Here is a 25,078-nt window from a genome sequence, read left to right on the forward strand (position 1 = left end):
CAGTTATTACTGGTCAACGCTTTGGAAAGATGCTCACACCTTCATCAAAAGATGCCAAGAATGCCAAAAATACGGTCTTTTGTCCATTTACCACATGGGAATGGATATCCTCAGTACATTTCAACTTGTCAAAGGGCATGTAAATTTTTTATTAGTGGTCATCAATTATTTTACTAAATGGATAAAATTCAAACCTTTGGCAATTATCACTCCTCAACAAATTCCTTCGAGATATACCTAGAAGGATACACTATAACTCCCTCGAGTACCCCGAAGTATTCAAGATCAACATTTGGAAGGAATATATCCTTCATTTTCCTCTTAGCTAAGCTCGATTTGTTGTTTCCAACTTTCCTACGAGGGAGTATAGTGAACAACTCTACACATCACACATGTCATAAAGTATGGGTGAAAATACTACATACACGGTAGCTGAATAAAACGACTCCACGATAAGGTTGCAAAGCTTCAATCTTTAAAAGATGGTTATGAAAATACAACCTCAGAACTAATTACTCAAGTTGGAACTTGATAAACACTAAAACACGTTCATCCACACACATATATACGTATGTATGTATATATATGTACCTATATATATGTATATATATATATGTATATATATGTGTAATATGTTAACAACAATTGGTTATAATTGATTGAATGAAAAGTACTTAGTAACCCACTGTGTCTCTTAATTACCTTAATTATCTTTCAAATATTTCAGTATAGATCCAAAATCCTATAAATACATATTAACCCCCATACTTTCTCTACTTCTTACTGACTTGAGTTTCAGAGAATCTTCTACAAGTGGATCTCCCTTCAATCTTCATCAACAAATTGATGATCAATCCTCAGAGGTTCAAGCTCAGCTTCCCAGGAATACCATTTTTTCCACCTTAGGAGAATCACGCTACTTTCTGGTAAGAACTCATTCTAGTATCAGGTTTATTAAAGGATACGGATACCAGAGTTATAGAAGGATCCTAATATTAGTTGGGTGTCTTTTCTAATTATCAGTTGTTTCTCTTTATAGAGGTGAATAACCTTTATTTTGTCTTTGTGTGTTATGATTCTAGTATTTAATTATTGATTCTTTTCCTCTTTAGTTAAACCTAGAATGAGTGTACTACTTGTATATATTCAGACCATTTGTTGTGATTTCAATAACAAGAAAAGAGAGATATTCATTCTCATATATTTTACCTTCCTTTTACTCTTTTGTTCATATTTTGTTCTCTTTTATTCATCTTTGTTCTAGTTCGTAATATGGTATCAGAGCTCTGATTAGAGCTCTGGTTGCTACATTGTTGTTGATCCCTCACAAGATCTTTGTTCACCTTACCATGTTAGTTCATCAGATAATTCATCCTTAAATAGAGTTTACTCTCTCATTACACAACAAGAGAGGCAAGTTTTTGGTGATCAATCTAAGGCAATGATTGCTACTAGCAAAGGAGGTTATAATAACAATGCTACGACCTATGACATGGGTGGTGGATATGGAAGAGGAAGCTATGGAGGAAGATATACTTCCAAAATTTGCAGTTATTGTGGAAAGACAAGGCATACCATTGATACATGCTATAAAAAGCGTGGTTTTCCACCTCATTTCAAATTTAAAAATCAGAACCATCATCAGAGTCATGCAGCCTTTCACAATACAAATTTTAACAATAATGAGCAGAATCATGAAGGTTCAAAGTCAGAAGTGAAGTCTCAACAAATTGGTTTTACTCCTGAGTAGTATCAAACATTGTTAGCTCTTTTACAACAGGTCAAATCCAATGACAATGTTTATAGTCAAGTCTCTGTTATTCCTTCCAACATGATAACACAAACTAGTAATAACTTTATTTCTTCTTTTAGTTCTTGGATTATTGATAGTGGTGCTACTGATCACATTTGTTCATCCTTAACTTACTTCACTTTGTATCATCAAATTGATCATATTTATGTTAACTTACCAAATGGAAATCAAGTCATTTCCAATTATTCTGGAAGTGTTTTTCTCAATCAAAACCATGTCATAAACAATGTTTTGTATATTCCTTGCTTCACTTTTAATCTTCTTTCAGTAACAAAATTGATTGATAGACTATCTTGTGTTCTTACCTTTGATTCTAATGGTTGTCACATTCAAGACAAAAACTCATTGAAAATAATTGGTTCTGCTAAGATGCAAGATAGACTTTATATACTCAGGATCCCATTTTACCATAAATTTCAAATTAAACCCCTTGAATCTACACACATCATCAATACTGTTAATGCCAGTGCTAGTGATCTAGAAACCCTTTGGCATTTTCGATTAGGTCATATTTCAAATAAATGTATTGATGTTATCAAGAATAAATTTCCTTATGTTAAATATAACAAATCTTTTGTTTGTGATGTTTGTCATTTTGCAAAGCAAAAAAGACTTTCTTTTCTTATTAGTACATCTAAATAAAAAAAAAATGTTTTGATTTGATTCATGTAGATATTTGGGGACCATACTCAATACCATCAATTCATGGTCATAAATATTTCTTGACCATAGTTAATGACTATTCGAGGTACACATGGATTTTTCTTTTGAAACAAAAATCTGAAGTTGTTAAGGTTTTGGAACATTTTGTTATTTTTGTTCAAACACAGTTTGAGACAACAATAAAAATAATAAAAAGTGATAATAGAACTGAGTTTGTCATGACTATTTTTTTTTGTCAGTAAAGGAATAATACATCAAACATCATGTGTCAATACTTCACAACAAGATAGTATAGTTGAAAGGAAACATGGTCATTTATTAGATGTAGCAAGAGCTCTTATGATACAATCTCATTTACCCAAAATTTATTGGTCATATTCTGTGATACATGTTGCGCATATTATAAACATGCTTCCCACACCTGTTTTAAACTATTCTTCTCCTCATGAAATGCTTTTCAAAACTGATGCCGATTTTAATGGATTAAAGGTGTTTGGTTCTTTATGTTATGCTAGCACTTTGTCAACAAATAGAAGAAAATTTGATCCAAGAGCATCAAAATGTGTTTTTATTGGTTTTCAAAGGGGGGCAAAAGGATATATTTTGTTGAATATTTAATAAAGAGAAACTTTTGTGTCTAGGGATGTTGTCTTTTATGAACATGTTTTTCCATACCAAAGGGTTCAAGATACTAGCAATGAAACTAACAGTTCTGACATTAATGATCAAATTTTGTTTGTTGAAGATCAATTTGTCTTAAGTCAGCCATCACAAGCCATTCTTGCACCTTGCGATAATTGTGAAAATAGTAGTGATACTAATTGTGAGACAGAAATTGAGGTTTCAGAAGAAGATTGTTCCCATATAGATCAAAATATCAATGAAAATCATGATATAGAACAAAGTTCTGAATCAGATTCATCTGTCCGAATGAGCACAAGAATAAAAAGACCACTTGAGTATTTAAAGGATTATCATTGTAATCTTAATGTTTCCAGTGCATCTTCAAGAGTTAAATATCCTTTGAATTCTGTTTTATCTTATAGCAATTTATCACCTTCTTACAAATCTTTTGTTATGTCTCTTTCTTCACATGTTGAGCCAAACACTTATTCTGAAGCTGTGAAACATGAATGTTAGAGAAAAGTTATACAATGTGAGATATTTGCTTTAGAGTCAAATCAAACTTGGGAGACTGCTCTTCTGCCTAAGAACAAAGTTGTCATAGGTTACAAATGGGTATTCAAAATAAAATATAAGGTTGATGAGACAATTGAAATGTATAAAGCAAGGTTAGTGGCAAAGGGATATACACAAACCAAAGGCATTGACTACCTTGATACTTTCTCTCCAGTAGCAAAATGACCATCATAAGGTTGCTTCTTTCTTTAGCTTCTATTTATAATTGGGAATTGAAACAATTAGACATAAACAATGCCTTTTTACATGGAGATTTGAAAGAAGATGTATACATGGTTGCTCCTCCTAGATTGACTTCTATTCCACCAGGAAAAGTTTGTAAACTAAAAAAGGCTTTATATGGCCTTAAGCAAGCCAACAAAGAATGGTTTGCCAAACTGTCATCATTTTTGCTTTCTATGGGATATACTCAATCTATGAATGATCATTCCTTGTTCATTAATTCTTCTGAAGGATCTTTTACAACATTATTGATATATGTGGATGATATAATATTGGCAGGAAATGATAAAGAAGAGATTGCTAGAATCAAACAAGCCTTGAATCAGACATTCAAGATTAAAGATCTTGGGAATTTAAAATATTTTCTTGGTCTAGAAGTAGCAAGAAGTAAGACATGAATAATGGTAAATCAAAGGAAATATGCATTGGAATTATTAACAAATGCAGGTATTTTAGCCTGCAAACCTGCACCCACTCATATTGATAATTATGAGAAATTCTCTTCTACTGGAAGTGTTTCTTTCACAGATATTCAAGCATACAAAAGATTGATTGGAAGACTTATGTATCTCATTAATACCCAACCTGACATAACATTTTTGTACAACAACTTTCTCAGTTTCTTGCTAAGCCTACAATTTCTCACTATAATGCAGCGATTAGAATTCTCAAATATATCAAAGGGGTTCCAAGTCTTGGTCTATTTTTTCTCTTCCACTACCTGTGTTCATCTGAAAGCCTTTTGTGATAGTGATTGGGGCACCTGTAGTGATTCAAGACAATCAGTGACTGGTTTTAGTGTGTATCTTGGGAATTCTCTCATATCTTGAAAATCAAAGAAGCAAGGAACAATATCAAAGAGTTTTTGTGAAACTGAATACAGGGCAATGACCACTGTTACATGTGAAATTCAATGGCTAACTTATCTTCTTCAAGATTTCAAAGTTCCTTTTGAGCAACCATCTCTTTTATACTGTGACAATTACTCAGCAAGATACATTGCAGCAAATCCAGTGTTTCACGAGCGTACAATACATATAGAAATAGATTGTCACGTGGTCCAGGAAAAATTAAAGAAGGGTCTCATCCATTTGCTTCCCATTTCCACCACAGAACAATTGGCTGATATTTATACCAAAGTTTTAAGTCCTCAATCTTTTAAGAATATTTATTCGAAGCTGGGTCTTATCAATATTTGTTCCCCAGCTTGTGGCGGGGTATTAAAGGATACGAATACCAGAGTTATAGAAGGATCCTAATATTAATTGGGTGCCTTTTCTAATTATCAGTTGTTTCTCTTTATAGAGGAGAATGACCTTTATTTTGTCTTTATGTGTTATGATTCTAGTATTTAATTATTGATTTGTTTCCTCTTTAGTTAAACCTAGAATGAGTGTACTACTTGTATATATTCAGACCATTTGTTGTGATTTCAATAACAAGAAAAGAGAGATATTCATTCTCATATCTTTTACCTTCCTTTTACTTTTTTGTTCATCTTTTGTTCTCTTTTATTCATCTTTGTTCTATTTCGTAATAAGGTTCTTAAGATGAACCTTGTTCCCTTTGAACCTCGACTAGAGGGTTTGTTTTGATACGTTCAGTAGTTCCACATCGTTTAGGAGTTGAGGCTAAGGGAAATTTAAATATACATTCCTCTTTTAACCCCCTTAGATGTCTTTCAAAAACAAAATCGTGACGAAACTTCAAACTCCAAAGCAAACAATATCTCGAATGCGGTCATTTACCTTGATGATGTTATTTTAATGGACTTGAGTAAAAAAACTACCAAATATTTTCAAGTTAATAAACTAATTTATCAATTTAAAAAATTAGAAAACTAGCATTTAATTTATCATCTTAAAAGGATAATTTATATATTATAAACTAATTTATCAATTAGTTTTGCCTAACATATTGATCAAAATAACTAATAAACTAATGTAAGTAGCAGTCACTTTACTTTTTTTTTTAACAAACACATAAAATTTTCTACACTGATTCATCTTTCTTATATAGATTTTTTATTTTATTTTATGATCTTATTAACATCAGATCTTGTATCTAAGATCTAATATCTAACGGGGATATCCTGCATTGATAATAACTAATTACTTTTACATTTATCTGATAATAATGTTGGTTTATTTGAACTATTACTTGGACTCTCTTTTTTTTTTGGCTTATTAAATATGATTCATTGTACTATTTTGTAAAGACTAGGAAGTGTATTTTTTATGATCAGACAAATCTTGGGTCTTCTTTTCCGTATATAAATGCAGTGGTTTGAATATGAAACATTTTAAATAATTGAAAACTGGATAAGTGCATGTATTTGAGCTTCAATAGTATTTTGGGTGCAAATTATAATAAACAAGTCAATTTCTTATATGAATAGCACACACAACTCATCAATAAGTGACACGCCATTTTCATAAACAGAAAATACATATAATGCTAAAAACAGTTGCCTGAACTAAAATAAAAACAATTTATTGACAATAAAGTACACAATTCAAAAACTACTAGATTTTGATACAATGCTTTAATTTACCATATGCTATCAAATCGTGAAAATGTTATTATCACTATCGTAATTATCACTTAAGAGATTTAATTCTTCAAATAAATCAATACGTTATTTGATGTGAAATATTCTAAATTTATTTCAAAAATCAAATAGTCGGTGAATTAGTCTTTAAAATTGTAATTAATAACGTTATTAATTTAATCTTAAAAATTAATTTAAGTTTTAAAATTATTAAACGCTGATCATTTTAATTCTTAAAATTTTCATAATAAGGACTACAATGTCTAATACTTAATAACTTTAAGGGACAATAAAACACACTTTTATAATTTTAATAAGTTGAACATCATTTTTAATTTAGAGATTAATTTAATATAATTCTTTTATTAAATGGTTTCATAAAAAAATTGAAGTCTGATCACATAATGATGTGTTATCTTAAATATTTATTTTTCATTAAAAATAACAAAATAATTTAATGTGTTTTTTTACTTGTTTTCACTTGGTGCACGATTATTTATGATTTACTTAGTTATTATATTTTACTTCACATATCAAATTTGATAAAATGTGCACATAAATTCCACTACGCATAAATTAAAACTAAAAATAATTGGAAATATATAATTATAATTCATTTCAATTTATTATATTAAAAAATAAAATGTAATCCATATCCATATTCCAAAAGAATATAAGTATACTTTGAAATAGGTTAAATATATATATATATATATATATATATATATATTCTCAATTCCAACTTGTAAAAATTCACTAAATCATTTTTATAAATTAAAAAATTACCAATTTGATTTATAGATACATTTAGTGAATGAAACACACACACACTTAAAAAACACTCCACATGACCAAAACAACATGATGAGATTAAACTGTTGGAATGAAGAAGGCAGCAATTATGTTAATTTTTAAGTGCATTTTGGCGTGGGGCACAACAACATAACGAGTATTGAGTATACTATTGTCTAAGCATAATTATACCAACAAGACTTTAAATAAGTAAAAAATTTTAAAATATTAAAAAAATTATTAAATAAAAACTAATTTTAAAGATAAAAAATAATTATATAATTAAATTATATATTATTTTAAAAATTAAAAAAATTATTGATATTTATAGTTTCTAAATTTATATTTAAATTTAATCAGTTATTACTAACTAATAGATACTAATTTAAAAACTAATTTATAAATTTTATTAATAATAAAAATTATTTTAAATACCAATAATTTTTTTAATTTTTAAAATAATATCTAATTTTAAATATAATTACTTTTTTATCTATAAAATTGATTTTTATTTAATAATTGTTTTAGTAAAAATTAAAATTAAATAAATAAAATTTAAAAGTAAAAAATTTGGAAAAATTATGTGAATATCGATTAACTTTAATTTATCAATAATATTTTTTTAAATATTGATTTTTCTTTCTTGAAAATCCTTATTTTTCTCAAAAAAATATTTATTAGTCATACATGTCTTTGTACGATGCATTAATTTATAGCAGTTTTCACAGTTGTCATGAATGATACTTTGGCTACATGGGTTACCAATAATGTCAATAAACTATATATGCGGAACATGCATTTCTATCTATCAACTAATAATTTCAATAAGTTTAGAAATCATGGTTTAAATGCTTTGTGTTAATCCTCCATTTCAATCCTTCATAATAAGAAATTAGACAAACACAATTACACTAACATTTCTCTATGTGATTCTTGGAAAGTACACTAATTAATTTTAATTTTAATTAAAAATAAAAGCTTAGAAATAAAAGTAGAAGTTCTTTTCAAAAAAATTGTATATATTTTCAATTTAATTTTTTTAAATAAATTTAATTGATTGTTTAAAAGTAGTAATTCATTTATATAAAAATCAGTAAAATTAAGTTAGCTTGTGTAAATTTATTTAAATAATAAAAATATTAGAATCGTATACTTAATTTTTTACTTTTAAAATATCGCAAATTATTTTAATATTAAATTATTGTGGTGACAATTTGCAAATAATTAATATACATGATATTAATAAAAAAAATATTGATTATAAAGGATAAAATGTTTAACTTACTTATGTTGTTGTCAACACTACTTTTAAAGAAATAAAATAAGAAATTTGCATTGCAATGAAGCATTAAAAATGATTAATGTAATAAATAAAGCAATTTCGGAAACATGACAGAGAACCACATAAAAAATGCAAATAATGATAATAAAATACAAGTATAAAAAAAGTATTAAAAGTAATATAAAATATTTCTTAGCAAGATTTGAAATGAGGTATAAGGTTAAAGTAATGTAATATTCTTACAATAACATACCTTAACGATTTTCATTTATTGATAGAAAAATAGTTTTTCATTAGAAATACGTCTTTATCTTATATTTGTTGGATTTTCTTTTATAATAGTATGTTTTATATTAAATTATAAATATATTTTACATATTTTAATAATTTCAAAGTTACTTTTACTATATAAATACAAGGGTGATTTACTGGTTTATGCTAAGGCAGCTCAATCCTTCCTTTAAATTTTTTGCAGCAAAAATTGTGCTAATAAATAGTAATACATTTTTTAATACATCAGATTTTTAGTTAAAAATTAGTTTATAAAAATTACAACGCATCAATTTTTTTTATTAAAAGTTACAAAATTATAAAATTTATTAAATAAAAGTGAAACCATATAACTTACTCTGCCAAACTAAATCAAAGCAAATTTTAAGTACAACTGTTACCATTTTTAAAGTCATCATTTAATTTTTTAATTAAATTTTAAGGATCTTATAAATTTAATATCTTTAATAAAAAATTTATTACAAAAATTATTACAAAAATTATTCTATTAAATATTTAAAATATTTGTTTTCATTTAAATATCCTGTTATTTGATGAGAAAAACAAAACCAACATCTTACAAAATATTAAAGAAGAAATAAACTAATTAATTGGTGAATTGATTATGAAAAGACAAAAATAACATGTCAGTATTGACTACAAAAATTAAATGGTAAAATAATTAGATAAAATTATGAAATTTTTTGAATACTTAATAAACAAAATATTTTAATAAAAATTAAATTAAAAAACATATTCCAATTTGTAAAATAATTAAACATTAATTAAAAAGAAAAGTTTCAAACAATCCGAGAGATATATAATTTGAATAGAACACTGTCCACATAAGTTGCATTATGTATTATAGTTTAATATAACTACATTTAGTTAAATATTATTTTTTCGTTAATTTATATTTTTCTCTTAATTAATTTAAATTTATGATTCAGGATTAATATCTAGTTAAAGATAAAATAATTTTTCTTTTATAAATATTTTATGTGAAACTCAAATCGCTCTCCTCAAACTTAGGAGACAAATGTACTACCGGATAGTCGAGAAAGTCGACATGATCGAATGGTCGAGAAGACCGAATGACTCTCTTAATCCAAACAAAACACATAAATCTACAATTAATCGTAATTAAGTCAGTTTAGTGGTAAAACATGATTAAGACATGATTGGACCCTCTTTTAGATCCACGAGCAGGTCCATAATAGCTAAGGCCCATCCAAAAAGTATAAATACCAGAGGAGACTCGACGTTAAAGGTAATTTTTCACTCTCAACTCACCAGCACATTGTACTCAAACTAACTTGATCGTCGGAGTGCCTTTGCAGGTCCCTCCACTCATTTCGATGAAAGGAAGAACCAATCAGAGACCACCGTGCTTGAAGGCCTGAAGACCGGAAGACGGAGACAGAAAGAGTCACTCTAGGAGGAACCTGACCTTGTAAGAATATTTTGACACCCACCGTGGAGTCGAGAAGAAACCTTTCAGAATGTCCACATGATAACAACGAGAATATGTCAGACAACGACATGAATATGAAAGGAGGGGCAGACCAACCAACCTGACCCAATGGCGCTGATAATCCAAATGAGGAGGGAGATGGAGATGCTTAAGAAGAGGAACGAGGAGGAGATTCAAGGAATTAAGAGGAAGAATGCAGAAGAGATAGCGACCCTGAAGAAGGAGAATACTCGGATGAAGCAGAAGCTTAATGGAGAGCAAACACTCTAAAAGACTATAGAAGGGGAGCGTCCCTAAACCAAAAACACACATCCGAGACCTAAAGAAGCCGAGAGCTCTTATCAGGAGAACACTCGACCAACATTAACAAGCACCTTGGGAAGGGCCTCTCAGCGGAGTCCTTTCATGGAAACTATCCTGGAGTTTCCCCTGCCGAGTACTTGGAAAAACCCAACGTTTGACAAGTATGATGGAACTACCGACCTGAATGAACACGCGGATGCATATATAACGCAGGTCAGCTTTTACACTGCGGAGGATGCGCTATTATGCCGAGTATTTCCCATCTCTCTTAAAGGAGCAGCTTTAAGTTGGTTTACTCGCCTACCAACACACTCTATTGATTGTTTTGACACATTGATGACAAAGTTTGGAGCTCAGTTTGCTAAAAATCGTCCACACCATCTCACATCCATCGCTTTGGTGAACATTCAACAAGAGAAAACATAATCCTTGCGAACCTTCACGAAAAGGTTTGGCATGGTGGCGTTAAATATACACAACCTATGTCTTGAGGTAGTCATGCGTCACATGGTAACTGTACTCAAGCACGGTCCTTTCTTGGATAGTCTATGCAAGAAGCCGACAATGAATCTTGATGAGTTGCGTCAAAGAGCTGTCAAGTTCATGCAGCTGGAAGAAATGAAAGAGTTTCAAAGCTCGGGCACATAAAGAGGCTGAGAGGAAGGTTTACAAGAGCAAACTTGTGACGTCCGGAAGGTCGAGAGATTTCCCTAAGTCACCACGATTTACTCGTTATACTCCTTTGATTACCGACAGGTCGAGAATCTTGGAGAAGGCCTTTAATGCCAACCCCATGACGACACCAAAGAGAACAACCATGCTTTCAAATGCGGATCAGATGTAGCACTGTTGCTATCATCACAATTTTAGCCATACAACGGAGGACTGTTGGGCCTTAAAAGATAAGATTGAGGAGTTGGTGCAAGCTGGCCACCTCCATCGTTTTGTTCAAAGTATCCAAGAGGACTGAAGCCTGAGAACTGACAAAGGGAGAACATGGGACCACTGTGAGGAGAGGAGTAGAAGAGATGGTCAGGAGAGAAGGGAAGGACGTAATCGTCAAGATGTCGCGCCTGTGGGTGGCGTGATAAACACCATCATAGGTGGCTTTGCCAGAGGAGGGACGACTTCCTCATCTTGAAGAGACATCTTTGAGCTATCAACTCGGTATAATCCATTCATAGAAGAGGATGAAGAAGTATGCCACCTATCATCTTCACTGATGCCAACTTCAGAACTATTGAACCAAAGAATGATGATTAGATGGTGGTGACCAATGAAGTGGCCAATTTTGTGGTCATGAAAACGCTGATAGATCAAGGAAGCTCTGTCGACATCCTTTACTGGAAAACATTCAGGAAAATGGGTTTGTCCCAAGATGTCGTGGAGTCGTTTAATGAACAAATAGTCGGATTTTTGGGAGAAAGAGTAGACACTCGAGAATACATTGATCTTGACACTATGTTTGGCGAGGGTAATGAATGTTCTAAAAAAACAGGATTAGATACTTGCTGGTGGATGCGGAAACATCGTACAACATCCTTGTAGGGAGACTATCCCTCAACAAGCTGGGAGCCATAGTCTCGACTCCACATTTTGCTATGAAATTCCCCGTTGATAGCAGAAGCCGAGGCAAGGGTGTCTTGACCCTTCATGTGGATCAGAAAACTGGTAGAGAATGTTGTGCCGCAAGTCTGAGAATTCCCCCGCCAACACAAAATCGAAGGCCTGAATTTCTCCATTATTCAATCTTTTTTAAATCCCAACATAAAACAATCACATAGATCCCACATGGATTTACAAATCTAGAATATTCAACAAACAAAATAACAATTGACATCTTCCGGAAGACTCGTGTTAAGTAAGTCCTACCAGAGACTAACACCTGGTCTAATACCCAAGACTTAGATTACGAGTGAATCCAAGAGAAAGGATCAGGGTAAGTTTAATGCAATCTAAGTCGTGCTTCTCATATGTCACGGTGTGCGTGAACTCCTCTAGTAAATTCTCACCACTACCACCTAATATCTTAGTCTATGTGACTTAGACCAGTGAAGCTAAGAGATCTTTGTTACCACATAAGTATCAATACTTAATACACAAACAAACATCAGTCCATACATTATCCAAAATGTATGACTTTAATTTCATACAATTTTCATCATTCACATATAATATATACCATTCAGTCACATAACATTTAAATATTCATAACATTCAATAACCTTTCCAACATCAAAAACAATATTTAACTTCCTAACTATCAAAATTTAATATTTATACATGTTCACACAACATAAAATCAAATAACTTCATCAAATAACACCTCTGCAAGAGAAATGAAATTTTGGATCACTTCTCATCTACATTCAGATCTTCTTGCCTGGGTACTATTGAAAATTAAAGTTAGTTTCCTCTACCTTAATTGTTTGCTTTCCAAGCAATCTCTAGAATTTTATCCTATAAAGACTAAGTTATCCAAATAGAACAAAAATTCCGTGTAGAGTATAATAAGTCGAGAGGATTACTTTTCTCAATTGACCCCATCAAGATTGATAACTAAATGCTAAGAAAAAATAAAGAATAAAAGATCTTTAGAACAAATATGAACTTACTGTGTTTGAAAATCAGTTCAAATAGGAATGTTTCTTAACTCGTTAACTACAATGTGGTGCGATCATATTCTGAAATAGACAATGTATAAAATGAGAAATGAAGATATAAAGGAGAGAGTTGGAGAGAGAGAAAATAAGGAAAGATGCTGATGTTTCTTTCAGGTTACAAAATATATTTAATTTTGATTTAATAATAATATTACTCATAAATATATTTAATATTAAATTTTAATAATAATCGTAATTTTAAATAAATATTAATGATTATTAATAAAACTACTTTAAATAAAATTATTTGATATTAATCCTTATTAATTTTTTTACAAATTATTAACTTTAAATATGACTTTTTAATTATATTAAATAGTGGAATTATTAATTAAATTAAATAGATGAACCATTAATTATATCAACTAATTGAACTGTTAATTATATTAAATAGATGAATTATTAACTATATTAAATAGATAAGTTATTAATTATTTCAAATTGATTAATAATTATTTATATCAAATAGATTACTTTTTAATTATATTAAATAATATAATTATAAAATATTTTTAATAAAATAAAATAGAAATAATTTAAAAAATTATTCTAAATGTAAGAAAATGAAAAAAAAAATTGCATAGAAATTGGAACCGATGTTTTGGACGTGATATAAGCAAAAATGGAAACACCGATGATGCCGATTTAGAAGGTCGAATAACGAATTTGGAATATGAAGAGTGAAACAATTTTACTTGGGTAAATATTGGTCAATAATTTTATCAATCAAAATGTTCTTTTAGTTGGATTTACTGTGAAAAAAAAAATATGTTCGCACTTTTTTTAGTTTTCACATAACAATAAGATCTATCCCTCTTATAATAAATGATATTCATTTTTTTATTTCAAAATATTATATTACCAAAAATTTAAATAAAAATTAATATTTTTTTAAATATAAAAATTAACTCTTTATAAAAAATTCGAATAGTTTAAATATAATAAAGGAATTGAGTGTAACTTTCTTATAAACACAAGTATTTATTAAAACAATAAAAATTAAGTATTTATTTTAAAACTAAAGATGGTAATGTTGTTTATCCTTCCCTAAAAAGATGTAAGTATAGTTTTCTGTAAAGTGAATGTCACTTCTTATAAAATATAAATTTATAATTTCTATTTAAAAAATACTTTAAATAGAATGCATTATTTAAATAGAATGCATTATTTTTTATAATTGAGTATTTGAATGGTGGGTAATTGACAATTTGAAATTCCTTCATAATAATAATTACATTATTATTATTATTATTATTAGCGGAAATACAGGTGTAACAATGTTTGTGTATATGTATTTTCTTTTTTTACTAATTTTTACGATGATAGAAATTTAGTCGGTCCGCCGGTCGAGGTATCTGCGATTACATTTTGACGTTCAAATTAGTACTAGTATTTTTGGTGCTCTAGTCGAATATGAAAAACGTGTATTTTCTCGCTTTTAAAAGTTCTATTTATATGTTGACTTACGGACCCCTACTTATGTGGACTAGATAATCATTTGATCAGAACATATATCAGATAAGCATATATGTGTAATGATTTCCTTAAATCATGAAAGAAGTGTCTTAAGATGTTTAGTCTGACTCATTCAAATTTGATTGTAACTATTTCGTATTTATCGTTATTCAATCCTCCGAGATCCAACCGGTACAATTATTATTACTATAATGCATCACGCTTAAACAAAATGCAGTATTAATTCGGTGCTCCATACACTTTCTTTCTCTTATCTTCATACTGTTCTTACAAGACGACGCTCTGTAATCAGAAAACGATGTTGTAACGTAGAAGAAGAACAGTGCTGATGGCGGCCAGAAACGGTTCGTTAAGGCAGATATTCACGGAGAGGAGCAAGGAGAGACTGCTCTCGCGGAAGGATTTTTCAGAGTTGAGGCTGAATGGCAACAATAGCAGCAGCAGCGGCGGCGGAGCTATTCGGGATGGGTTCTCGGGTCGCATGGTGAGGTTCTGCGATGGGTTTGGGGAATTCTTTTACCAGCTTAGGGAGATGGCGCGATCGGATCGAAGGAAAGTGGTGTTTGCGGCGAAGGCAGGGCTGTCGTTGGCTGTGGTTTCGCTTTTCATTTACATAAAGGAGGAGCAGTTAAGCAAGTATTCCATCTGGGCCATTCTCACCGTCGTTCTCGTTTTCGAATTCAGCGTAGGTACTCACAATTCTCATTCTCCTTCCTCTTTTCTATACTTTTACTTTCCTTCACAAACAAGTTTTATTTTATTTATTATTATTATCATTATTACAACATTTTTCACTAATACAAAAATAATATAAATAAAACCCAAAAAAGTTCTGCACCAAAAGATAATTGTAGAAGTGTACTGTCTTTAGTTTCTTTACTTGTTATGCTTAATCTTTACAAGTGTATTCTTTTTAGTTTTCGTGATAAAGGCTAAAAGAAATTAGAAAAAATTAGTAATATTATTCATTAATAATATAAATTACTTTTATTTTATATTTAATTACAAAATTCGTACTAATAATGATTTTTTTAATAAAACGTTCCTATAATTTATAGTAAAATGTAAAATAACATACTAGAATAGATTTGTACAGTCAGAATATGAACATTTTAATTCTTACCCAAATTGTTTTAAGGTAATTTAGTGTAATATTTTTTTTTAACTAAATAAATTATTAAACTTTTTTTCAACTGTCATTATAATTTGTATTCTCAATGTCTCAAGTAACTTAACAAGTTTTTGTAAACCGTAAAAGATCACAGTCAATGCATATTTAAATTACTCTTATTAATACTATTAGTAGACTAGTTTTCTTTCATTTTCAATTAATCGAAATGTAGTATAGATCTATGTGATAAATTTGATAATTTTAAAGAACAATCAGATTAAAGTTATTAAGAATGATTGATTAATAAATAATTTTTATATTAAATTAAACTTTTGTTTACTTCATTAATCTAATTTTCATATAATATTAGAGCAAGTGTATCAAACTTAAGATGGTACTAGAATGATTTTTTCATACAAAAGTAACAACACATTTTAATGAATTTTATAATTAATATTGTTTTATGCTTTTGCGATATTTGGTTTAGGTGCGACTTTGAGCAAAGGGTTCAATCGTTCTTTGGGAACGATTTCTGCCGGAGGACTTGCCCTGGGTATTGCTGAGTTGGCCGTACTGTCCGGAAAGTTTGAGGAAATTACTATACTACTCTCTATATTTATTGCAGGTATCGAGTGTTTAAATGTTATTTTCACTAATAATATAACGACATCCCCTATTTTTCTAGGATAATAAAATAGAGTGAGTTGAGTGGGCTCACTCATGATCTCTTGGAAAAAATCATGTGACGAACTTTTTATTTTAACCTACTGCTCCGTTTAGGTATGTCCTGCATAATTCACAGTCCGCACAGGTTAAATACAGGATGGAGTAGGTTGATCTGCATAATCCGCGTACCTTAAAAATCTAAATTTTTTTTATGTACCTCAATATTTTCTTTATGTAGCCTCGTATTTAAAAAAATTCTAAAATTATCCATTTCAAATTCTACAATCTGGAATATAAATTTGTATTATGGATTGTTTAATCTAGAATATTGTAGAATCTGGAACACAAATTTTAACTTACAGATTCTATAACTCTTATAACTCTTGAAATCTCTAATTTTCACATTTCAAAATTTTTATTCATATCTTATTATACATGTGTCGTGAGAATAATAGTGTGAGATCATTTATCTAAATAATCTAAATAGAAAAAAGAATTAGATTTTTTCAAAAATTATATTTAAATATTTTTTCCATCAATTTAAAAAAAAAATTATTTCCTATGCAGGCTGGCCCGCAAGCCAACCCTTATGCAGGGCAGACCAATAAAATTAGCTCGCATATTCTATGCGAGACAAACCTATGCGGGACAGACCAAACCGCATTGTCATTCTTAGTTTTTTCAAGATGTAATCGTATAATCTCATAGAATGATCCATAATATCAAATGGGATGTAAAGAAACGAAAAGGGAGAGAAACTAAAACAAAACCAGACTCGTAAACTATTCATTAAGATGGTCTAACAAACCTGATTGCAAATTAGAAAGTTTGAGTTGTGTGAACACACTAAAAAAATGCTTGACAATTTGAAGAATAGACTATCTATTAAAATAAAAAGAGTAGACAGTCTGTAAAGAAAACTGTCTACACAAAACCACATTAGATAGTTACCATCTACACACATCAATACACTAGGCGGTGTATACACACACAAATACATTATTATACTTTCTAATGAGAGATTGTTTATGACCATACCACTATTGGAGGATCAAGTAGGAGACGGTCCACACCACTAAAGAAACACTAGATTGTCTAGCGAGAGATAGTGCAAAACAAAAGGTTTATAGCCCCTCAACATGAGAATAGATATTTATCATTCTCAACTTGGTACATATAATGTTGAAAATAATAGGAGAAAGAGGTTTGGTGTATATATTTGTATCTTGAAGCATGGAAGATATAAAAGCAACTTGAAGCATGCTTCATATAGGAAGCAGCTTGATGAGATCTTCATTGATCTTCTCGCGAACAACTTAACAATCGATTTCTGTGTTTGGTTCGTTCCTGAAAAACTTGGTTAACAACAATTTAAATAGTAGATTGGCTGTTGCAATATACGAGAGCAGATTGAGAAAATTAAACATGGAGATCACGAAGAATGTAAGTGAGCCATTGCATTTCAAAAGTGGTAAGCTCGATATTCAACTTAAAAAAAAACTTACGGATATTATTTGTTGTTTCTTAGACTTCCAAGAAATTATAGAATCTTCAAGATAAATGCTAAACCAGTAACAAAGCGTCTCGTGAGAGGACATGTAGTCCAGTCATAATCACTAAAAGATTTTATTGCATAGGGTTTGTGAGATGAGAAAGATACCATTACCAGGAGCATCTTTGAGGTAGGGAATGATGCGAAAAGCAGTTTCTTGATAACAAACTGACTCAAATTGTTGGCAACATATGTGATATCTGGATGGGTATCAGTGAGGTAAATGAGGTGGCCAATGAGTCTTCGATAAGAGGAAGATTCAGTCGCATTAAGTTTTTCTCCATTATCAACAATAGGAGAGAAAAATGAACCTTAGGAGTGATAGCAGGGCACATACAAGCATTCCAATTTCGATGAGAAGATCAAGCGTGTACTTTTGTTGAGAAATGTGAATACTACTCTGACTATCTCGAGACCAAGAAGTAGGTGAGATCTTCCAAACTTAAGCCACGAAGAAACTGAATAGCCAAATCCTCATGTTTCCTCTTACTAATAATAGAAAGAACATTGCAAGAACATTTGTTTTGGAGGTGCAAATGGTTTCGGGGCGAGAATTGTCTAACTCATCCCATATAATCCTCAGTTTGGTAATGTATTCAGTTACAGGCAAATCACCTTGATTGAGAGAAGCCACTTCAAATTAAAGGTTAGAAACACAAAGAAGATCACCTTGTGAATATCTGGTTTTGAGATCATTCCAAATATCAATAGCAAAACCCATCCAAATAATGCTTTTTCGAATAGAGATCGAGACGGAGTGAATGATCCAAGAAGCAACCATGTTGTTGCAATGGTTCCAAGCATCGCTTTTTGATGGCCAAGGGAAATTTCCATTTATAAATTCTACTCTGTTCTTGCGCCAAGAGCCGTAATAAGCAACCTGCTCTAAGAATGGTAGTTACTGAGATCTAAAACAGGCAATACAAGCGCAAATGTTAGGTTCCATTTGGATGAAGACACAAGAAACTATGCACATATTGTTCTTCTCCTATTGATGAAGATCAAGAAAGATAAAAGCAACAAGAAAGAGAATAGGAAAAAGAGACAAACAGAAAGCAGAGTGTGGGAGAGCTCTTCTCTTTAAGAGCTTTAGTAACCATCATGGCATCCAACCCGTTCTTCCAAGACGCAATCATATAATCTCATAGAACATTCCATGACATCAGGCGAGAAATAAAGCGAAAAAGAGAGAGAAACAAAACCAGCAAGTAATGAAAAATAGATCATAAATTTTTTATTGTTCCATAACCAAAAAGAAGGCAAGGGATGAATATATATACAGCCGAAAAGAAGATCAAATGTTAAACAAAACAAGAAAATAAACAACAAAATAGACTCGTACAGACTAATCATTTAGATGGTCTAACCAAACTAGATGATATGAATTGTGTGAACACACTACGGTCTAGTAAGAGCATAAAGACTAGACAATATGAAGACTAAACTATCTATAGAAAGACACAGATTAGACACATAACAATACACTAGACGGTTACCATCTACAAATAACAGTACACTAGACGATTATCGTCTACACACTACAATACACTAGACGGTCTCTCGCTACCACGATTGGATGATCAAGTGGGAGACCATCTACACCACCGAAGACACACTAGATAGTGTAGCGAGACACCGTCTATCATTAGCTGGTATAAAAAATAATGCAAGTTTTGTGCTCAAATAATGTTACTAGCTCTTATGCTTATTTACAATATTTGTTTACAAAAGAAAAAATTAGGATCAATGATTATGCTTTTGTGGTTTTGCAGGATTTTGTGCAAGTTATGTGAAGCTACTGCCTGGAATGAAGACATATGAATATGGCTTTCGTGTGTTTTTGTTGACGTTTTGTATTGTATTGGTATCTGGGAGAACTAGCAGGGAATTTTTCTCCACAGCTTTTTACAGATTAATTCTTATTGCAACTGGTGCTGGCATATGTTTGTTTGTAAATATTTTCATATACCCCATCTGGTCTGGGGAGGATCTGCATAAGTTGGTGGTGAAAAATTTCAATGGAGTTGCTGCATCTTTAGAAGGTTTGCTTGAATTTCCTCATATGTTCCGAACCTAGCAAAGACTTGTAGTGGTGTTTTATGCCTAGTTTCTGTGTTGAATTTGATGCTGTTGTCACTCTGAGCTGGTTGCTTTTGTAACAATGTTTAGGCTGTGTTAATGGGTACCTGCAATGTGTTGCATACGAGAGGGTACCTTCAAAAATTCTTGTTTATCAAGCCTCGGATGATCCACTCTACCGTGGCTATAGAGCAGCAGTTCAATCGTCAAGTCAAGAGGATGCTTTGGTATACATATATTTTTACTTTACATCTCTCTCTTCTTCAACAACCTAAATGCAAAAACTAGTGCTACATTTTATGATTTTATCTTATCCTCGCAGGTAGATTTTGCATTATGGGAGCCACCTCATGGTCCATACAAGACATTCAGTTATCCTTGGAGAAGCTATGTTAAAGTTAGCGGAGCTTTGAGGCATTGTGCTTTCATGGTCATGGCAATGCATGGATGCATACTTTCAGAAATTCAGGTAAAAGGAACATTTCTTAAGTGATCTATGCTCGATATTGGCTTTGTTATCATTTTTGTTAGTGTTCTTTTATTTGGTGGGGGGTGATTTAACTATGACTGAACTTTTGGCTAGTAATGGGCTCTGCACACTTGACTGATTTTTTAAACAAGTTAGATTGATTTATTCCAAAACGTTTGAGGTAGAGTTCTGCTGAGCCGTTAAAAATTTCAGAAGATACTCGAGTAATGACTAAGATACAATATTAGCATTACAATTTATATTTCCCGTTTGATGGCTCGAGTTCCATTCTCTCAACATTTTCCAAATGTTTGTATTTCTCTCAAGACTCCAACTAAAGTCCAAGAATAGCATCAATTACTAGTCTGTTATTAGCTTACTACTAAGATCCAAAATTCAGTTCTTTTCCTTTCTCTCACCCTATATTTAAGATCAGATAAACGAACCTGTTATATTTTGTTCCTTTTTGTCTACATCCCCTGATCATTGCAGTAAAATTAACGCATGCTCACTGAATATAATTAAGTGACAAGTCCAAATTACTGTAGATGATGGGTCATATACCAATTGGTTTGGGAAGGCAGGAAATTTTGCTGGTTCACAAGTTATATATAATAAATGAAGTTGTGGTTGTACTATCTACATTGAGGAAAACATGATGGTATTTTGGACCATGTTGAGGTCTTCTAGCTCACCCTGAAATTGTGAAATCTAATAATAACGAGCAATGATTCATAAAATTTCCCTTCGTTTTTTTATGTATATTTTTGACGTATGTAGGTGTTACTATTATTACATTGTTGGTATTCAAATTTCATATTTATACAGGCACCCCCAGAAAAAAGACTGGTTTTCAGTAATGAACTTCAGAGGGTTGGCACTGAAGGAGCTAAAGTTTTGCGTCAACTTGGAAGCAAAGTGGAAAAGATGGAAAAGGTAAGCAATATAGACATACTCTTGAACGTGCATGATGCAGCTGAGCAATTGCAGATGAAGATTGACCAACAATCATTCCTCTTGGTCAATTCAGAGAGCTGGAAAGCTGCAAAAAAGCCTAAAGAAGAAGTTGAAAATCATGACAATTTGATTGATCTCAAAGACCATAAAAACAAACAATCACTCATCTCTTTCCTCAGTGAAAGAGGGGCTGATTCAAGACTTAACATAAGTATAGAGTCCTCAGTTCCTGAATTGCACATTTCAGAAAACATGATGTGCAATAAAATATCATGGCCACGCCTCTCATTTTTGGGAGATAACATGTTACTTGAGCCAGATTCCAAAGTATATGAAAGTGCAAGCTCTTTGTCTTTGGCAACCTTTGCTTCCCTTTTAATAGAGTTTGTTGCCAGGCTTCAAAATCTTGTGGATGAATTCCAAGATCTCAGTGAGAAGGCCAATTTCAAAGATCCATTTGACCAACCAATGTTAAAGTAGGTGACAATGACACTATGGACCACAGTTGCAACTTTATTTTTTTACAATAGTGGAGGTATCCATAATCATATATCTAAGTATAATGTATAATGATATATTATAGTCCCCGTCCATAAAATATTCCGCATCTTTCTTAAATTTTCATTTTTATTTCTTGCAGATTATACTTGTAATCTTTTTTATTTTCTTCATTCCATTCATGTTTTTCTTTTATGTTATTTTGGTGTTCTCTAAAAGATCAAATTTAATTTTTCTGTAGTTACTTTTCAATTTTTTTTATACGAAAAACAACGAAAGAACATTTATTTTGGTTGCTTGTGTTGGTTTTGAAGTATTATTTATTTATTCATATTATCTCCAAGACACCCCTCACGCCTTACGTCGAGAGTGACAGCTCGTGCGTGGTACAACAGATTATGGGTGGTCCGATAACGGTTGACATGATAAACCCAACAAACACTCACTAAGATAGACTTTAAATGACTCTGTTACTAGATTACGAAGTGAACTTTAAGCCTAACTCAACCCCATAAAACCGGCTCATGGGATGAGGTTTGCACCCACTTATATACAATGAAATATTCTCATCACTAGTCGATGTGGAAACTACAACACGTCATAAAAAATATTCCAATGACATATTTAATCTGATTTTTAGGTTTTATTAATCGTACATTTTAATTTTATTTATGTTAATAATATTAGTCTAAAGAAAGTTGCATTTTGTATACATATATATTAGATAACATATAAATAGACGTTTACTACACGACCAGGTGATGTTTATCAATATATTATTAAGAAATTGAGTTAAAATAGGATGAAATGATTCCATTTATAATAAAAAAAAATCAATATATTTCGATTTGTGGAAGCATATATTGAAAAAAATTAAACATTTTTTGTTTTATTATTTTTTTTTTCAATTTGATTCTTCTATTTTAGGCTAAGAAAGGATAATTTTGGATTCAATATGTACATTATGTATTATAGTCTTACATCTTAAAATTTTGGGATCTAAAAATTTTGAGATTTGATAAGTAGATTTGTTGCAATATTTAAATGTTTTGGTATTTGATTAGTAGATTTATTGGGATATCAAACTTTGAGATTTGGTTAAGAGATAGTTGAGACAATTTGGAATTTAGTTAGCAAATTTGGTGGGATGATTGAGTGTGAAACAACAAACATTAAATCTTTTTATGAGAGTCACGATGCAAGAATTGTTTATTCAGTCCCAAGGAGAGGGCACCCACAACCTCTCGAATGACAACATGTCGCGTGGACCTCAAACTGGGTCCTTTAACGTTTGTGGCACAAGGTTGGCACACATTGAATTTTCAATATTCAATGGGAAAATTTTAACTAGTAGATTCATCAATGTGAAAAATATTTCTTCATTGATAATACGCCGAACAAATTCCAGGTGAAGTTGACCATTGTGCACTTGGAAGGCAAGACCTTGGAATGACATACAACCATTACAAAATTTGTTTCAGAGTATTGTGTACCTTTGTGGACATAATTCAAGAAAAGTTTAAGCGATTGTTTTGGTGCAATTCGTGATGACACCATTGCAGAGTTGATGTGTCTAAGACAAAAGAATTCGATGGATGCCTATCATGAAGAGTTTGATTCAATCATTACATGATTGAAGTTATTTGATGATCATATCTTAAGTTACTTCTTTGGTGGATCAAAGAAAGAAATCCAAATGATGGTAAAAACGTTTCAACCTATGTCACTACTACTTTAGCCAGGATGTATGAAGCAATCAATTCAGTTAATTCTATAGCTAAATTGAACAAGGGAATCCTGGGTCCATCAGCAGTGCCTACATCATCTTCTATCGCACTTGTTGCAGTACCCAAACCCAAACAAACACGCAATTTAACGTCAGTTAAAGGCCTCTGTTATTTTTGTGATGAATCCTATTCAATGGAACACATCAGGGTCCACAAAAAATTACAGATACACATCATTGAAATTGATGAAGAAGGTGACTTAATTGATAGTTCTCTCAATGATGAGACAGGTCATTTCCAAGGGAAGGAGCCACAAATTTCAGTCAACGCATTAATCAAAGTGAATGGATTTAGAACTATGTGAATGGGATCTCATAGAAAAAGCCTTTACATGTACTCATTGATAGTGGAAACAAATGGCGCAAAAATATGGGTGCATAATCTTTGAATGTCGTGGTAGCAGATGGGTCAAAGAAAAAGATATAATCAATGGTAAAAAACTTAGTTGGACAATTCAACATACAACTTTTACAGCTGATATGCTCTTTCTTCCCTTAGGGTGTTGTGATTTAGTACTGGGAATTGAATGACTGATAACATTGGGAAATATTTTATGGAATTTTGAAAAACTCACAATGAGTTCAAGGTACAAGGAAGGCGACATGTTTTGCGTGGCTCTAGGAGCTCTAACATTAACCTTACTCCCAAGTAATAGTTAAATAAATCATTTACTAACGACGTGCATTTATCTATTATGCATATTGGAGCATAGGAGAAGATGTTATTGTATTCATTAGCGACATATGTAGAACAAAAAGAGATTCCAACCGAGGTCGAGAAACTATTGCACAAATTTGCATATTTTTTCAAAAACCAAAAAAACTGCCACCTTTTAGACTTGGGCATGATCTTCATATTCCTTTGATTCAAGGAGTTAATCTCGTAAAACAAAAGACCTCACAGGTATCTCAAATAATAAGAAAGATATTATTGACAAACTTATACATGAATATTTGCAATTCAGGAAAGTTGTGGCCCTTACGCCTGGCCTGTGGTTCTAGTTGGAAAAAAATATGGCTCGTGGAGACTTTGTGTTGATTATAGAGACCTGGATAAGGGAACAATTAAGAACAAATTTCCCATTCCATTAGTAGATGATTTGTTGGATGAACTAGCGGGATATACTATTTTTTTAAGATTGATTTATGTGAGTTATAATTAGGTTCGAATGGATCTTGAGGATGTATGGAAGATAACTTTTAGAACACATTCAGGGCATTATGAATACTTAGTGATGTCGTTTGATCTAA

The 25,078-nt window shown here is 31.3% G+C and overlaps 1 protein-coding gene across 2 annotated transcripts; it reads left to right on the forward strand.

Moving 5' to 3' along the window:
* Positions 1-14,813: 14,813 nt before the first annotated feature.
* LOC137810728 (aluminum-activated malate transporter 4) lies at positions 14,814-22,161 on the forward strand. Of its 2 annotated transcripts, none has more exons than XM_068612138.2 (6): positions 14,814-15,398; positions 16,308-16,445; positions 19,811-20,080; positions 20,208-20,344; positions 20,440-20,586; positions 21,415-22,161. In XM_068612138.2, the coding sequence occupies exons 1-6, from the start codon at positions 15,038-15,040 to the stop codon at positions 22,021-22,023; spliced, it is 1,662 nt and encodes a 553-aa protein (XP_068468239.1). In that variant the 5' UTR covers positions 14,814-15,037; the 3' UTR covers positions 22,024-22,161. The 2 variants fall into 2 exon arrangements, with proteins under 2 accessions (XP_068468239.1, XP_090154424.1); XM_090298298.1 differs by having other exon boundaries at positions 14,962-15,394.
* Positions 22,162-25,078: the final 2,917 nt, after the last annotated feature.

The sequence above is a fragment of the Phaseolus vulgaris genome, chromosome 2 (assembly GCF_051622355.1).
Source record: "Phaseolus vulgaris cultivar YP4 chromosome 2, ASM5162235v1, whole genome shotgun sequence".
In the NCBI taxonomy this organism is placed as follows: Eukaryota; Viridiplantae; Streptophyta; class Magnoliopsida; order Fabales; family Fabaceae; genus Phaseolus; species Phaseolus vulgaris.

Coding starts and splice junctions, on each gene's coding strand:
- LOC137810728 (XM_068612138.2), top strand. CDS start 15,038: ATGGCGGCCAGAAACGGTTCGTTAAGGCAGATATTCACGGAGAGGAGC. Junction 16,446..19,810: donor ACTCTCTATATTTATTGCAG/GTATCGAGTGTT, acceptor GTGGTTTTGCAG/GATTTTGTGCAAGTTATGTG. Junction 20,345..20,439: donor CAAGTCAAGAGGATGCTTTG/GTATACATATAT, acceptor TTATCCTCGCAG/GTAGATTTTGCATTATGGGA.